Below are 17,988 nucleotides of genomic sequence, written 5' to 3'. Positions count from 1 at the left end.
CGTGTTGTTTCAACCAATGGAAAGTTTAAAAGCTCTCTTTTTTGAGTTTTTATCTCATTTGATTTGGCGTCTAGAACGATCCTATCCGCTAAAATTTACAAACAATTTTTTCTCCGTCATATGCGTTGTTGCCTACATTATATTGACGTCTGTTTCCACATTCACCTGCTTTAAACATTGTTTTAACGGTACCAGTAAAAATTTTATTGCACAGGTACTTAACTAAATAAACCTCATGCACGCTACACTGTCTCGATAATATCTTTTCTTTCCGCTTGAGCACTCTCAAAAGGTGATGCTAATGAAAAAGACACATTCACGTGTCATCGCATTAACATCAAATGCAGCATATTTCATGTAATTCGCCACTCAAATTTGCTGAGTTCTAATGGTATTTCTGCCAAACGGAACTAGAAACAGGTGTAGGAAAGACGGGGTATGCTCGTTAGTTGATGGCCGTAAGAATGAATAGGAATTAAAAAGTGCCAGTAACGTCAGCGACGACCGAGACGAGAGACGACGGTCGGGAGGCTGCAACTCATGAGCCCTATACACAACGCTCTTGTTCATACCCATGGCTCATGAGTGCCGCATTCAGTTGGCACATAGTTCCGTTTGACAGAATGTAAAATCTCGCTTCTCCATTTCTCCTAAGGGAATCACGCCCGCTTTAACGTTGTTAATTATGCAGCTTACTACGAGCACACACCACATTTCCTACTCGTCTATGGTTCCATTTGGCAGAAAGACGTCCAATTCTTCACTACCAATGTCAGCATAGAACGTCAATCCAAGTCTCAAGTGTTACAGTCTCTTTTTTTCTAACCCCTCGTTAAAGTCTCTGAGGCAGTTCAGCGAACGGTATTATTGGGCAACGGGCACATATTGTCAAGAACTCGGACTTTATGTAGCGGTTGATTACCACCTATGACCCTTCCTAAGAGGGAGATTGCGAAAAACAGTGGCGTCGCGTGCTTTGCGATTAATCGATTGATCTGCCATTCAAACCTAAGGAAAGGGATCGATAAACAGGTTGCTTGCAAAGAACATCTTTCAATAATCATCGATTCTTTACGATAGTATCAAATGGGGAAATATGATAATCGACCACTCACGCATCATCTCTGGTTGTCATAAAATTTGCCCAATTTACATTGCGGGCTGATATTTCAAATTGATAGGCAAAGCGATAGACAAGAAGACGAAGACAGAATAGAGCAATTTTTTGGTGGTTGCAAAGGGCAAAGGAGGTAAGTGATAGACTAACTATAACGATAATCCTACAGATATAGTCCATCATTCCCCCCCCCCCCTTAATCTATAACAACCACCCGTATCAACCAATAGGATCGCTTCAGTTTCGCCGTCTTTGTTGTTTATAGCTTTCTTCATCAATAGCAATAATCAACCCGCAGGTTCTTAAGGTCTTTTTTAGAAAGGTCGAATTTTGACCAAATCTTCGATAGGAAGGTACCATCCCTTCATATCTCGCGTAGAGATTGATAATCACTGAAAATGGAGCCCTCTTGGCGGGTAACCCCTGTTCTAATTCATAACCTGAGGATAGACTAGTGATAGACTAAGTAATGGCAGTCCTACAGATAGTCCATCATTTTCCCTTCTTAGTTAGTAACAACCAATAGGATCGCTTCATTTTCCCTGTCTTTGATGTCTGTCGTTTTCTTCATCAATAGCAATAATCAACCCGCAGGTCACAGAAAAAAATAGATGGTGCTGAAGACAGAGGACAGAACTTTCTGTTCACAGGGCTCCCAGGGTTCAGGGGGGGCTGTTTCTTTGTTACACCTACAGAATTTTTCTGTTGTGAGAACAGAACTTCTATCGTGGAAACAAGGTACTCTGTCCTCATAACGTAAGCTTTTGTGACTGTTACAAAAGAAGTACAGGAGCCCTGTGAACAGAACTATTTTTTTCCGTGTACTTAAGATTTTTTTTTGAGAAAGGCCGAACTCTGACCAAATCCTCGATTGATAAACACTACCCCTCCATATTTGGCGTAGACGATGATAATCACTGAAAATGAAGGCAGTGAACGGAAAACACCTGTCCTAATTCATATCCTGAGGATAGACTAGTGATAGACTAACTAATGGCAGTCCTATAGATAGTCCATCATTTTACCTTCTTAGTTCGTAACAACCAATAGGATCGCTTTATTTACCCCGTCTTTGTTGTCTATAGCTTTCTTCATCGATAGCAATAATACCTCAAGTACCGCAGGTACTTAAGGTTTTTTTTGAGAAAGGACAAACTTTGAGCAAATCTTCGATTGGAAATACTATCCCTCCATGTTTCACGTAGACGATGATAATCACTGAAAATGAAGGCAGTGAACGGAAAACACCTGTCCTAATTCATATCCTGAAGATTCAGCGCGGGAGCATAGCCCATAGCGCTCGCGGTGGCGACGGCGTTGGTCCTTTTAGCGGAGTGGTTATGAAAATCAGGAGAGCGCGGCGCGGGGCGGCCGCCTGAGGCCACGGTTCAAGTCCCGCGGCGACGGCGACTCCTCCTTTCCCGCCATCGGATGCCAAATTGCCAAACGGCCAGCCTCCGACTCCGAGGAGACAAAATCTTCTCCTTGCCCTCCGCTCCATCGCAATTCAAACAATATAACGGCTCAGGAAGAAATCACTCTCGGGTCTTCGAGACTTTTTTTACGAGCAGCGGCGCTCATTTTCCTGTAATGATGACTGATTGATGCACCGATGAGTTCACCGGTGGAGTACCTATATAGGGAGAGTGTGGGTATAGTATCAGTGCCACGTCACAGGAAAGCGATATGTATCGATTTATTCACATTGTTAGCATTGAGAGAGGTTATCGACGGCGTAAGGCTGCAATCACATATCTCGTTTGCGGTGTCTGAAAATCTCCGCCTCTATGTTATTTTTTTAAAGGAGAACAAATTGACATCATTCCCTGAAGTTTTTGCAGAATTTTCTTCGCACAGAGAAAAAAAATTATGGCAGTTTTGAAGAATTGGTGTTGAGATGTTTTCCGTTTAAAAAATAAAGTATGACAGGAAGTCTGCGACGTCGCAAACCGAGTTATGTAATTGCCGACTTACACCGTCGTTATGTCATTGATTCTTTGGGTCCAATTCGATGTAATGGAAAAGTCCCTTGGTGACGGCACGATTGATAGCATCTATACGGGGTGTTCTGGGATTGAACGGCCGTACTGAGACAGTGTGTTTTACCTCCATGAGGTTTTTGTTTCCAAAATACTCCAAGTATGAGCCACAAGCGCCCCCCCCCCCCCCGGTCAAAAATTATAAAGAAATGGCTATCTCCCATTTTTTGTGGCGTTCTTTGCCCCTGGTCTCAAAAAATTTCTTAAATGTCGATATGGATATGAGGAACGAACGAATCCATAACCCCCCGCTATAACATTTCTACATGAACAGCGGGCTGATTATTGGAATTGATGGAGAAAGCGCGATAGATTAAGGAGACCTAGGGAAAAGTGAGTAAGTCTATTGGTTGGAACGAGGGGTTGTTAGACTAGGGAAGAAAATAATGGACTAGCTATATGGCCTCTATTTCTACATGAACAGCGGACTGATTATTGGAATTGATGGAGAAAGCGCGATAGATTAAGGAGACCTAGGAAAAGTGAGTAAGTCTATTGGTTGGAACGAGGGGTTGTTAGACTAGGGAAGAAAATAATGGACTAGCTATATGGCCTCTCGTGAGTTGCCATTAGTTATTCTGCTTATTAAGTTCTTTTGTCGGTACAACCACCTGCTTCTACCAATAGTATTTTACCATTTTTCCCTCTATGTCTATGACTTAGTTTATCAATTTCAATATTCAGCCCGCAGTATGAATTCGTCAAAACTTTCATTTTCAGTGGGATAGTGCTTTTCTATCGGAGACTTTGGTCGAAATTCGGCCTTTATCAGATAAAACCTCAGTTACCTGTAGATTGCCTATCGCAATTGATGAACAAAGCGATAGACAACAAATGAGGGGAAAATGCTGCGATCCTTTTGGTTGATAGACAAACTGATCATAGGGTCGCCGTTGCGTTAGATAGTCTATCACTTACCTCCTTTGTCCATTGCAACCACCTGCTTCCGCCAAAAAAATTGCTCTACTTTTCCTTATCCTCTTTGTCTATCGCTTTTTCTATGAATTCCAATAATCAACCCGCAGTATGAATTGAGCAAATTTTATCACACCCAGAAGCCACGATCGATTATCAATATTTCCCCATTCGAAGCTATGGTAAAGAATCGATTATTAAGGTGATCGTTGCAAACACCCTGGTTATCGATCCTTTTCCATAAGTTCAAACGGCAGATAATTCGATTTATCGCAATTCGCTCGACGGAACTGCAACGACAACATGGTAATTCCGGCGCAGGACGAGCCTAGAGTCCCTTTATACTGAGAGTCAAGACAATGCGAATCCATCTCTGATTGGTTAACCGGATATTAGGCCTTCACAGTGTCACAAACGGGAATACAGATTACATTTTCACCGATTGCAAAGATTATAATCTGGAATGGACCGAGGAATTTCGGGTTCGACAAGGAACTAACGGAATGAGAGAAGGAACGGAGAAAGGAATTTAAGAATGAGCCGATCAAAGATTACGAAAAACGTTCAATTTGTGTAATCTTTATTCCCGTTTGTGACTCCATGAGGGGTGTTGTCTTGACTCTCAGTATAAAGGGACTCTAGACAAGCCGGCAACGGACGCGGCGCCTCGGGCACTTCCAACATCTACATCGTCATCAGCGTCATTATCATTGTCATTGTCATTGTCATCGGGCTCTAGCTCACTGTCACGGCGCGGGAGCTCGCACCTGGATTTACTTTCCTCCGGAACCGCGGGCGCGGGCCCCGGGGCCCTCTCCCCCCTTTCTCCGCCCCCTCGTGGCCCTCCCCCCTCCCCCTTTCTCCGCCCCCTCGGGGCCCTCCCCTCCCCCTCCCCCTCGGTGCCCGGTCCCGCTCGGAGGTCCGATCGTGAGAAGTCCTGTTGCGGTTCATCGCCCGACGTTGACGGCGACGTCGATTCGATCGGGGGTTCCGGAGTCGCGGAATCGCCGGAGGAACGATGAAAAATGGACCGGAATTAATTGACGGGAGCTTATCATTTTCACGCGGGGTTTTTTTCGTTTGCCGCGCAGGGTCTTTTTTGCGCACGTAACGGGAGTTCCGTCTCGAGCGCTTTCATGCAAATTGGTCGGTTGCGAACTTTTGCCGGCGCGGAATCCCGTGTTGCATTGGGCTTAGAGTACCTGTATGGCTAGAGTATAGACAGATGTGAAACTCCGAAAATCCATCAGGCCTTCACCGATGCTTCTGCGAATAAAGTTAGGGCCCAGAAATGCAGCCAACCTATGAATTTCAATTATCCAGAACGATTTACTGATACTATTGTTACGAACCGTCCTTTATTAAGCACGTGTTTGACTCAGTTTTTGCATAAATTTACTCAATTTCGCGGAAGAACGCTCATTTCTATACATTCTTGGCCATCTTGGTTAGAATTGGAATCTGCATACCGGCAGTGAAATTTTGTGCGTTAGAAGTTGGTTAGAAGGGTGGCTGCACTTTTGGGCCCTAAGCCTTCCATGAAGCGATCTGTCCATACTCTCGCTATACAGGTACTCTAGGTTCAGGGGCCGAATTTCGTCGGCTTTTTCACACGGAGTGCAACAGCCATCGATGGGCTCAAATCGCACCACCGGCGAATCAGAAGCGCTGAGCCGGACTTAAGTGCAGTCGAGACCCGTCCTATGTATATTTAAGTACGGTGGTTAGACCGACAAAATTCGGCCCCAGGGGCAGATGCGAAACCAGGTCTCACGGAATGAAATTTTAAAGATTTTTTAAGGTGTATATGCAACCCGCAACAACTATCCGATGATTCTTAAGAAAGTTCGAAATTTGACTCGAGCTAATTTCTTTTTCTTTTTTTCTTTTTTTTCGAAAATAATAATCGCATAAAAAAGTGTTGCATTGCACTCAGAGCCAGAGATGCAATTCAAAATTTTGTGGAGTAAAATTCCGTAAAATTCTATCGTGTTTTTTAGGGGATCCGAAGTCCGAATACCATTGATCCGAAAGTGGTCTTAAGTGAAAGAGCTCGTCCTACCAAAATTTAAATCACCAATTTTGAGAAATGTACAGTACGAGAAAAATAATTTTTTTCAGGAAAACGATTACGGTCCTCCACTTTTTGATATCAGAAACACTGAAGAAAGATATAAGAGACAAATGCGCTCCCTGAGCGCCTAAAAGTCGATTTTGTGAAAACTAGATGTTTGGATGCTCTAGTATTTGCGGGAAAAAGACCAACATTGCAATTATCCACATAATCCAGCTTGACATTTGAGCTCGATTCTTCTCTCCGAGATTCGAGATCCTAATTGAATCACGTATTCTTCTTGAGGAGAACAGGGAAAGCTTAATAGCGCTATTCAAGCTGATTACTCAATTAACTACCGTAATTTTTGGCTCAGCTCATGCTGCCTCTTTCTCAAGTTACGGACAATGTGAATTTCACTTCAGCTGATTCCATGTTCGGCTTCCCTTATTTTCTGAACATTCATAAATGTATATGGTAGTACTATACTACGTGTATCGGCTATTTTGAAAGATTAGTATTAAAAACTAACCTTTAGCTCGAAAAGGCTCACACAAGTTTCTTCGGAAAATAAGTATGCCAAAATTAGGGGCGTGGAGCACTTCTGACTCTGACTAAGTTTGGCGAAGTTGGCAAAGTTGGCAAAGTTTACTGTCCATGATAGAGGCTAGATTCTGTATATCGTCGCAAAAGTAGTCCTAGTTTTGCCGCAAAACATGATTTAAAGCGTAAGTTTCAAAGTGTTTCCAAAATTCGTTCAATTTTGACCATCTGTAAACACATCGTTTAAAACCCTGGTAAAAATTGGCGATAAGAGCTGCGTTTCAAAATACCATAGGAATTCTTATAGCCGGCTAAAGAAGGCCACAGAAAATCATGTATCTGGCTGTAGAATGCGGAGGAAATCATACGGCCGGGCTATACGAAGCTATAAAAAATTATGCATCCGGGCTATACTTCTTATCGCCGGGCTTTACACTTTATCGCCTGGCTGTTGCTTTTTCGCCATCGATTATAAAAGGCTATAAGAAATTATGTAGAAATTCGTGTGCTTTGGAAATCATTCAGTGTGATACGTAACCACCTTAATATTTACATGACACACATTATATTTTCCTTTAATACATGTTTTTTTCATCAATTAAAATGAGAATAATCCATACAGGATGTGCAAACATTTCAAAATCATGAGTTGAATAACGCTGACTCCGCCAGATTAAATATTAGAGCCTAACACAAAGCGGAGCGGCGACGCACTGTCGCCAACAAACCTAACAGGGATACTTCACGCATTGCGCAACGCGTGAAGTATCCTTGTTAGGTTTGTAGGCGCCAATGCGCGTCTCGCGCTGGCTGCCCGCCTGCCGCGCCGCGCCGCAGCGTGCCACGGCGCTTGAAGCAACTATTTCACACCAGAGGTAATGCACAGTATCATACGAAACTGAAGGCGCTCTAATATATTAGGAATGGCAGGCATCCATCAAAAGTACGGAGCTTTCCTCGCAAAATAAATCAAGATACTACGGCCCAAAAAGAGAGCAGTAGTTCAAAAACTCACTAAGTCCTAGCATCCGTACCTAATTAGTAACGTTTAGCATACACTTTATCGCCTGGCTGTTGCTTAATCGCCATTGGCTATAAGAGGCTATAAGAAATTGTGTAGCCGGCTATAGAAGCTACTGGAAATCTTACAGCCGGCTGTAGGTCTATGGTATTTTGGAACACAGATTCTACTGCCAATTTTTACCTGGGAAATTATACGTTCGTGATAAAGCTTTAAAGAAAAGTTCGAAAAATGAAGGAAAAAAATGCATGCGTAATTGAAAAAACGTTGTGTTGTATTATGGGCCGTCCCTAAATAGCAAAACGTTCTAGAGGACGGGGAAGGGGGTTTCGAGGAAAGCGTTGCGTCATTTTTTATTGCGGGTTAAAGGAAAGGGATCTGTCAAAAATGGCAAGACAGTGCGTTACGTAATTTAGGGACGGCCCCACAGTGCTGGAGTTCTTAAGGTTACAAGCACAAGGTGTGTATTTTATGCCATTCGGATTGCTTAAAGTGTACCATTTCTTCCTCTATCCTTCTTTGTTCACTGGGAAAAGACGTCTCGCAATTTATCGGGTTTGGTTAACTCGTTCAACTGCAGCTGCTGTTGCACCACGCTCGCAATTCTCTCTTCCGTGAACTGCTTCATCCGACAGCGTTACAATCCCTGCACATGACGAGGGGATACGACCAATCATAATGATGCAGTGTTAATGCCGTTGCATGATTTGAATAAACGAGCCATAAGTGTGTCGCATGAATTAGGTGAACCGGCTCGCTTCTTGTTTCATACTTTCGTTTCCTTTTTTCCTCGCTTTTTCGCGCGAGGAGGAAGAAGAAAAAACCAAGCACCCATTCAGCTGTCCCATATTAGCAGTCTCTGTGGTTTAGAACAATAGACGGATGTTTATGAAACGTGTGGAGGTGGCCGATACCTCATTACTTTTTTCTTTCTGTTGGATCACGATGCGAAATATGAGTAGAATTCATTCGATGAGCTTATATATTATGGCCCATTTTTGAAAAATCGATTAATAGAAAAATGTGATCGTATGCTGTAGATTTTCCCGCATTGTGCCTCATCATATAGGACTCATCGTTTTTGATAAGCACAGTTTATTTAGGTAAATGAGTCATCTAATACATCCGCAGTGAATCTTGTGTTTACATTTTATTACCTCTTAAAGTGATTTTCCCATTAAAATCGAGGCTTTCTCTTTTTTCCTAGGCATTACGGGAATAAAATTTCGATTTAAGAGAACAGAGTGAAAGTAATTGCTTTCCTCTTATGTGATGATGAAAGTAAAAGATTTTCTATTCCTCTTTCTGCTTATTTACACAAGGACATTAACATTTTCTCAACATTTTTCATATTCAAAAACTTCAACTTTTACTCTCAACTCTATTCCCATTTTTTTTCTACGGAATGAATTTATAAATAATTCGCTTACCTTAGAGACGCAAGAAGAGGGTAGAGTTCCATCAAAATCAAGGAGTGATCGACTTTGGCGAATTTTGCACTAAATATTTCAGAAAATCGGCGGTCGAATGTATTGGGGCAAAAAGTACCATTAGACGAATGAGAAAACTCTACCTCAAGTAAAGAAGGATAATTTTGCATCATTGGGCTAAAAGGACACCCAAAAATCAATAAATTGTATCCTTCAGGAGAAATTTAAATTGTGAGAGCGACATATTGGGAGTCCGCGAAAACTATGCCGGTGCTGACGCTACACCCTCCGGAACGCCTCAGTTTAAACGTTCATTAACAACACGGATCACGACTTGAAACTTTGATCCAATGTCCTTGCGCGTATTGAAAAGTGTTGAGCATCGTGATCAGAAAACCTATTCTTTTTACCCAAAATTAACTTTCCCATTGTGCGTAACGCACTGGAAAAAAAAAAACACATTGGATCTAGAATCCAGACTCTCAAGAACATCGACAAGAAAAGATACTCTTGATTCAATCAGATTTAAGCTTAAATCAAGAGCCAAGCCTCTTAATTTGAGCGGGTCTCCTTTTGATTTAAGCTTAAATCTGATTGAATCAAGAGTCCTTTTTCTTGTCCATGTTTTCAAGAGTATGGACTCTAGATCCAATGTGTGTTTTTTTTTTTTTTTTTTTTTTTTTTTTTTTTTTTTTTTTTTTTTTTTTTTTTTTTTTTTTTTTTCCAGTGCGAATAAAGTTTTCACGTCAAGCACTTTTTACCTTGTTTGCCTGATTTCATCACAAATAATGAGTAAATGTCGAGTGAATTCGTCAATTTGTGCTCATTTGAATATGTGTTTTGTCTGCTTCAGTCCACACGGTGCTCGGGTCTCGGGAGTAGTGGAGGAGACGCCAGGACGATTAGAGTACGAGGTGGCGCTTTACAAAGAGGCTCCAGCCAGGCTCTCTAATGTTTCAAGCAACGAGCTACCCGTCGATCAGGCAGTTCCCATTGGAACTAAACTTCAGCTTCGAGCTCGCATTAATCCCCATTCAGGTGATTTACTATGTTCGTTTTTACAGGATAATAATACAGCGGTCGAAGAATGTAAAGAGCCGGTAAAAAAGGCCTTTTTGGCGGAACATAGAGAGATTTTGTTCAAATGTGACGTGAAGGAGACTTTATATGATGAAAAAATCATCTATCGAAAGTTTCAACGCTGTTGTTTTTCTTGGAACCAGTGTTCGAAACTCACCTTTGAGTTTTAGGAGCCATATGGCGCATCAAGCCAGATTTTCAGGTGCCATTGAAGATTTCTTAGGGGCCAAATTTACTTTTTGCCTATATCGACGGTGAAAGTCGGCAATCACATAACTCGGTTTGCGACGTCGCAGACTTCCTGTCATACTTTATTTTTAAATGGAAAACTGCTCAACGGCAATTCTTTCAAACTGTCGTGATTTTTCTTCTCAATGCGAAGAAAATTCTGCAAAAACTTCAAGAAATAATATCAATTTGTTCTCCTTTAAAAAAATGACGCAGAGCCGGAGATTTTCAGACACCGCAAACGAGTTATGTGATTGCCGACTTTCACCGTCGATATGTATATTACGGCGCATTTAGTGAAAAGTTAGACGCAAGATGTTTTCGTAACAATACTAGTAAGAAGCTGTAACTTGAGGAAGACAAACAAAATCACTAAGAATGAAATCGCAAAGAATAGAAAAAGCTTTCACTTGTAGTGCTGAAAATTCTGAGTTTTTTTTACTTCAAATAGATTTTTTTTTCTTCCTTTAGGTGACTTCCTACGAAAATCCAGATTTTTAGGGGCCACGTTGGCGCAGAGCCTTTATTTTTTAGGCGCCATGGTCGATTTTTTAGGCGCATTTGACGCGTTGGCGCCTGTGAGTTTCGAACACTGCTTGAAACGTTGAATTCAAAGCTCTTTTTGGAAATACATCGTTGAAAATTTTACATTTTCTACCTTTGAAAAATTCTGATTTTGAAATTCCTTGGTTCACGGAAAAAAGAGCACAGATTTGCTAGATGATGTGGACATTTCCAATTAATTGTGGTAGTGCCCCAATAAATTAGGTTACTAACGTAGATGTTGCGGTATCATCACAATTAATTGGGAATGTCCCTTATCATCTAACAAATTGGAGTGGTATCACATTTTTAGGGGATGACCCGATGACCCGTAACGATTTTTCCCTGTGTTGAAAAAACAAGTTTAGTTGATACTTTTTTATTTCTTAAGGAATAGAAACATAAGTTGATAATACTGCGCCTCGGAAAAGAAAAAGGGATCAACTAAAAAAATTTTCAACCGAGAAACTTCAAAGAACAATGATGAAAAGTATAAAAATTTAGCGGCGATATATTGCTAAAAAGAGCTTTGAATTTGGGCCGAAACTTTCACTGCAGGATTGACTATAATTATAAGGATTTGTTTAGGCTACTTTAGAAACAAATCCCAGAGTCCCCGCCAAAAGGGTCACTTTCTTGACAGGCTAGTTGCTTGATTCCAAACCACATCCATCTAAAGAATGTAAATGACTGAATCTGAATGACAAGATAATCCCTCTCTGTTTGAGCTAAGGTGCCTCAGACTCGTGCCTATACGATGAGGTTTTAGTTTCTCGGTCACCGGTAAGAATTTGATCCCCTATAACTGTCAATATTGGATGCCATGTCTAATTCAGATGGGGTAACGGTTGAAACATTCTCGTCCGATTCGTCCGCTTTCAGAAATGAGAAATTAATGTTTCTGAGCGCCAGGATTCTGCTCGACAATTACCATGCAGAAATAATCAAAGTAGTCAATCTATAGTGGAAGTAGAAAACATATACCTACCTCGATATCCAACGTTGTATACTTTTTATCACAATTTATATTCATGAATAAAAGTTGCGAAAACCATCATTCGGAATTTATAAGCCCTACACAAATATAAAATTCTGTAAAAATTTAAAAAGATTACTAATTTTTTTTCGAGAATAAGCGTGAAAAGTCGTAACCTAGATGCGTGTCTTCTTTTATTTTTCATTGAAAATAGTGTGAATCAATATGTCTACGATTCCCCGGCTGAATTTGATTATATTCCGAAGATTTCTCAAACTCAAAGGGAACCAAGGGTCCACATGGGACTTCCTAATTATACTCCAGTGAACAAACAATATTCATAAGTAGAAAACTACAGAATGAATAATGATTCTTCAGAGACCTAAATTCTACCGCATAGCTGTAGAAATAAGTAAGCCAAATTACGTGGCTCATTGGCATTAATATTATACATGTACCTAAAATTTTCTTTCATATGCATTCCTTTCTTACAATTACAGCTCAAAAATACCTAACTTTGTCAACTAGATGACCACTTTTTTATTAAACCAGTGAGCCTCTAGACAAGGTACAGAGCAACATATCGACGTTCTTGCAATCGACGGTGAAACTACCAAACCACGGATCTCGGTTTGCGACGTCGCAGACTTCCTGTCATACTTTATTTTTTAAATGAAAACTACTCAACGTCCAGTCTTGAAAATTTCTGTGATTTTCCCTCTTCGTGCGGAGAAAATTCTGTGAAAATTTCAAGGAATGATATTGATTTGGTCTACTTCAAAAAAATAAAATGCGAGCGTAGATTTTTAAACACCGCAAATGAGATACGTGGTTTGGTAGTTTCACCGTCGCAATGTATGATGGTCTATGTGAAGAAGAAAAATTCGAGAATCATGTTGGTACTTATAGTTTTTGCCATGTTCACGTCGATATGAAAAAGCATGTTTTTTTTATCAAGATTCAAAATTGATCCAATATTTCCTCTTTTACAGCGTGGAAGTTTGTAAAGCTTATGGAGGTGACTGTTTCACCAGATCCAGACAATCCTCACGTGACCGGGAGTGTGGCGCTTGTGAAAGACGGGTAATTTCCCCCTTAATTAAATTCTGTTTAGTGCAATCGATTTTATCAATGGGCGTAGGTGTGCGAGAGGAAAACGCTCCATGCATGCGTTGAGATGTTGTTGAGATTTAGTATTAATCCATTCCTTCGCAAACTGCGTACAAATATTGCTCGCATGAAATAATCAACAACATTGCATCGTAATAATTGTACATGTAACGAGATAGGAGATATATTGCCCAAGTTTCTTTCAATAATGTTCGACAATCCTGAAATACTGATGAATGCGTTGCACTGTTGCATAAAGCCCTAATTTCCTTAAAAATGACTCTTTTGAAAAAAGCATTAGGGACTAAGTGCAAGCATATCGATGGTCAAAATGCAAAACCACGTATCACTATATTGCGATGTTTCAGGGTTCCCGATCCTATTTTATTTTTTCAAAGAGGAACAAGATATTTTTATTGCTCCTTCACATAGAACATATCCTGCTGATATAATGGAAGAATCAAGGTATTTTTCAAGGAAAAAAGTATGGCAGGAAGTCTACAACCTTGCAATCAGAGCTAAGTGATTTTGAACTTCGGCCATCTTCTATATGTTATGCCCAAAATCGAACAAAAAATGTTGAAGACCGCATGTACCTATAGATTTTTGACCTTTACTTGTCATGTTGGAACAACAGATGCCGCAATCGAGATTTTGCAACAATCATACCTCACCAGCCAGCGCGCTACAGAGACAGGCACAACGAAGTGTTCTTAGATTTCGAAGCTTTCCTGCTCAGCACGATGAGGGAGAGATCAACACTATGGATCCACTCTCAGATCAAAGCTTGCATGGATTCAACAGACTGCCAGCCCGTAAGTATAAATCAATAATAAAACTTTCAGTTACAGATGGAAGGTGTCCTGAAAAAATCATTTCATTTTTACATATTCTCAAGATAAAAATTAGTCAAATGAATTTTTTCTCTTTCTCCCTCCCCCTCTTTACATATGTATGTAAAGAGGGGGAGGGAGAAAAAGTCATAATGTGATCATGGGGATCATGTAATAGTCTCCTTTACAGCGCTCTCTGGCGCTCTGGGTTATAGGACATTTCGCCAACGATTTTTTGTCCGCGCACCTGTTTTTTCAAGTGGTTTATGTCCACGTGTTTTTTCGGGAGGGGAGTTTTGGCCCCTTTACCAAATTGAGACCCAAAGTTACTTGGTCCACATGTAAATACAAACGAAAATTGCTCACGACGCATTTGGATGAAAATGTATAAAGTCAGAATGAAGGTTTGCTTGTTATTTGTTTTTTTTTGTATTATTTGTTTGGTTCAACTGAGAAAAATGTATAATTGAGATTCTTGGTGAAAATGGGGAGCGTCAATTCCACGGGGGAAAAATTCTTTAAAACTCTCTACACCTCTCTGGTGCAACAGGACTTGATTATTTTTCAAGAAAATCCTTTCTTGTTATACCTAAAGCGGACAAACCCTTTGCTTTGCCCCAGCTAAAGGCTTTTAGATTTTTCCTGCGATAACTTCATGACGGTGCCAGCGTGCTGCGGTGCTGCGGTGCTGCGAGCCACCATTTCGCCACAGAGGTGTTGCACAGTATCATACGAGATTGAAGGCACCCCATCGTATCATGATTGATGGCATCTTTCAAAAGCATGAAGTTCCCTCACAAATTGAATCCAAAGACGACAAAATGAGAGCGGTGACTTGATTTGATCAGAAATATGCTCATATTTACCACCAAGAAGATTTCCTTATGAACCAATAAAGAAAATAATGCTTGTTTAAAAAGGAAAAAATGCTTTTGTAAAAAGAGAAAGCAGAACCCCGCTTTTGTTCCTCTATAGTTTATTCTTGATTCAAAATAAACTCTTCTGCTTGACGGCATACTCAAGAATGTTTCTGCCTGATTCGAGTCACTCTTTTCTCTAATAAAATTCATAAATTATACTAAACGTCATCAAAAGTAGACGCTAGGACTAAGTTTTTGGGCTACCGCTCTCCTTTTGTGCCGAAGTATCTTGATTTATTTTACAAGGAAAGCTCCGTAATCTTAAAGGATGCCTGTTATTCTTAATATGATGGAACGCCTTCAATTTCGTATGATTCTGTGCAACACCTCTGTTGAGAATTAGTCGCTTGGGGCGCCGCGGCGGCGGGCAATCGGGCATGTTAGCGCGGAACGCGCATTGGCGCCTACAAACCTAAGGGGATACTTCAAGCATTACGCAATGCGTGAAGTATCCCTGTTGGGTTTGTAGGCGCCAACGCGCGTTTCGCGCCAACAGTAAGCCGCTCCGCTCTGTGCTTTTAGGCTCTAATATTCAAACTCGTGGAGTCAACGTTTTTCAACTCATGATTTTGTCATGTTTGCACACTCTGCATGGATTATTCTAATTTAAATTGATGAAAAAAAAGATGTATTAAAGGGAAAATATAATGTGGTTCTGTAAATATTAAGGTGGTTCCGTGTCAAATTTAATAATTTTCAAAGCTTTTTAATTTTTTTTTAATATTTTGTGATTTTACTGTGCTATACTGCGTGGTGTACGCGCAACCAAACGCTCAAAATTGGACGTATTTGACGTAAAGCTGATACTATTTCCTAATGAGCCAGGAAACGAAGAGTCTTCCTCCAAATTCTTCAATTGCTTGTTTCAGGAATACTGTTTGGATCTGTTCGAGCCTTCCGGACACGGCAGGAGGAGGCGGCGGTCGGTTAATGACCTGCAATTCGGCAATAAAACGGTGATCGGTCATGATGGCAACAAAACCGAAACGCAATATGCAAAATTCCAGGAGAATATTGAGTACACAGTTCTCATGCCAGGAGGTAAATAGAATTCACCTCTCTTTTTTATTTTCAATCTCATGCTTCTTGTACCTGAACGAAAGCTTCCGTTTCATTTATCAAAGACCTTGGTGTTGCATTTTAAACAAAATTATTTCCTCCATGCTGTCTAGACATAAAAGTTTCTGCTGAAGCAAAGATCCAATCACCAGGTTAAAGCATTTAATGTGAGAGAAACTGTCAAAAAATTGCTACACGCTACATATGCATGCACTGGTGTAGCGCAACTGGTGCGCCTTCCAATTTTTCATATGCAACACGCGTGTCCATAGAGTGCGAATAGTTTTTATCAAGGCCTTATAATGAATGCAAGGTCAGGTAAATGTATTAAGTAAGTATTTTTCTTTGAATTCAAAAAAATTTGACTCTATATTTATATAATTTAAAAAACAACTCAATCGGCCCGAAACTTTAATAATCAACAACTTAAAACTGGACTAAGGCCGCAAAATAAAACATAAGATAAAACCGGGACGTTTCCCGGTGCATTTTAAAACAAATATTATATTCGTTTGAAAACGCAGTCGTGATAATTAGAGTACCTTTATAGACAGAGTATGGCCATTCGTATCTTTTTACTACAGGAAAACTGTTCCGCTTTTTGATTGGTCAACGAGTTTTTAGGCTTCATGATGCTCTTAGGGCCGTAAATAAACAAACAAGATGGCGACTCACCGTAACATCGATAAGAAGCTAAATTGGACAAAACTTTCAATTATACGGCAGTAACAATTTAAACTAGCATATCTACGAATAACACAGGAAAAAAACACGAAAACTATTGTTAAACCGCCTCACACCTTTATCACAGGAGGATGTAAGATGTGCATAACCTCAATCTTGCTTGCTGATAACAGCCATCTTCTTTGTTTATTTACGGCCCTAAGAGCATCGTGTCAGCCTATTCACTCGCGACCAATGAAAAACCGGAACAGAAATGGCCATACTCTGTCTATAAAGGTACTCTAGTGATAATGGGAAACGTCCAAGTTTTTAATTTATGTTTTATTTTGCGGCCTTAATCCCATTTTAAGTCTTTGGCTTTCACTTTATTTTGTATATATTCACATGTTGCAATTTGATTGATAACACCGTGTTTTACGTGTAAACAGATTTCTACCACCGGGCGGTCTCCATGGAGAACTCTTGCAGCACTTTCCTGATGGTGTCGGCAACGCTAGGTCTGCTCCTTTTCCTGTCGGCATTCATTATGTGTTACTTAGCGTCTCGGCTTCAGAGCGTCCTGTCGTCGCAGTACAACGCTACCATGGGTATCGACCAACTAGTCAGGGAGCACGCCAGGAAAATGGGCCCCGAATCAGTCTGCTACACCGGCAGGACCATGTTCCAGTGAAAATCCATTCCGCGCCAAAAAGAGTATGCAGAAACCTCGAATACTGCCGCGCCACGGAAGAACCAGAGACAAGAGACCCTCCACTGATCGCTTGGCGGCAGGTGGAAGCTTTCACTCTCGGGGATTCAACAATTTCTTATGTACAATTATAGGGTAGCAACAGTCATCACCCTAATTTCGGCTGTCGACCTACCTACATGGTGGATGATGAGCTTCGGGTGCACGCAAAAAAAAGCGCACGTCGTCACTCCTCTCGCGGTTGTCATTTTTCAGATGATCAGATTGATTAGATGATTTAGATTACCGAGTCACTCGTTAAGGTAACTATGCTACGCGCATAGGTGTATCCTGTGCGTGTAGCAATTGTAGCATAGGTACCTCAACGAGTGTCTCGGTAACATAGACGTGTAACATTGCCGAGCAGATCATCTGGAAAATGACAACCGCGGGAGGAGGAGTGACGCCGTGCGCTTTTTTTTTGCGTGTGACGTCATGAACCAAACAAGTTTCCCAAACTTCGGCCATTTTCGGCTTATTTGCAAAACGAAACTGCTAACACGTTGTTGAAAATCAACCATGTAGGTAAGTTGACAGTAGAATGCTGAAGTCCCGAAAGTAAAAGCTTCCATCATGGCCAAGATACTAGTGGAGGGTCTCTTATCTCTGGGAAGAACGCCGTATGAACATTCCATAGTTGCCAAATTTTCTTTGATTAAACATGTATTTTTGACAACATTCATGTATATTTTTCCTTGAAATTTGCAGAT

At 40.8% G+C, this 17,988-nt stretch overlaps 1 protein-coding gene across 1 annotated transcript in view; it reads left to right on the top strand.

The window, feature by feature from the left end:
• Positions 1 to 17,453, top strand: part of LOC109042555 (uncharacterized) — a 68,725-nt gene extending 51,272 nt beyond the window's left edge. The window contains exons 5-9 of the mRNA XM_072300161.1: positions 9,972 to 10,156; positions 12,938 to 13,028; positions 13,693 to 13,870; positions 15,678 to 15,849; positions 16,980 to 17,453. Coding sequence (XP_072156262.1) covers positions 9,972 to 10,156; positions 12,938 to 13,028; positions 13,693 to 13,870; positions 15,678 to 15,849; positions 16,980 to 17,221 — 868 coding nt within the window. The 3' untranslated portion in view covers positions 17,222 to 17,453. The remainder of the gene's footprint in view (positions 1 to 9,971; positions 10,157 to 12,937; positions 13,029 to 13,692; positions 13,871 to 15,677; positions 15,850 to 16,979) is intronic.
• The last annotated feature ends 535 nt before the right edge of the window (positions 17,454 to 17,988 follow it).

This window comes from Bemisia tabaci, chromosome 4 (assembly GCF_918797505.1).
Source record: "Bemisia tabaci chromosome 4, PGI_BMITA_v3".
In the NCBI taxonomy this organism is placed as follows: Eukaryota; Metazoa; Arthropoda; class Insecta; order Hemiptera; family Aleyrodidae; genus Bemisia; species Bemisia tabaci.
This window is presented reverse-complemented; position numbering and strand designations above follow the sequence as displayed.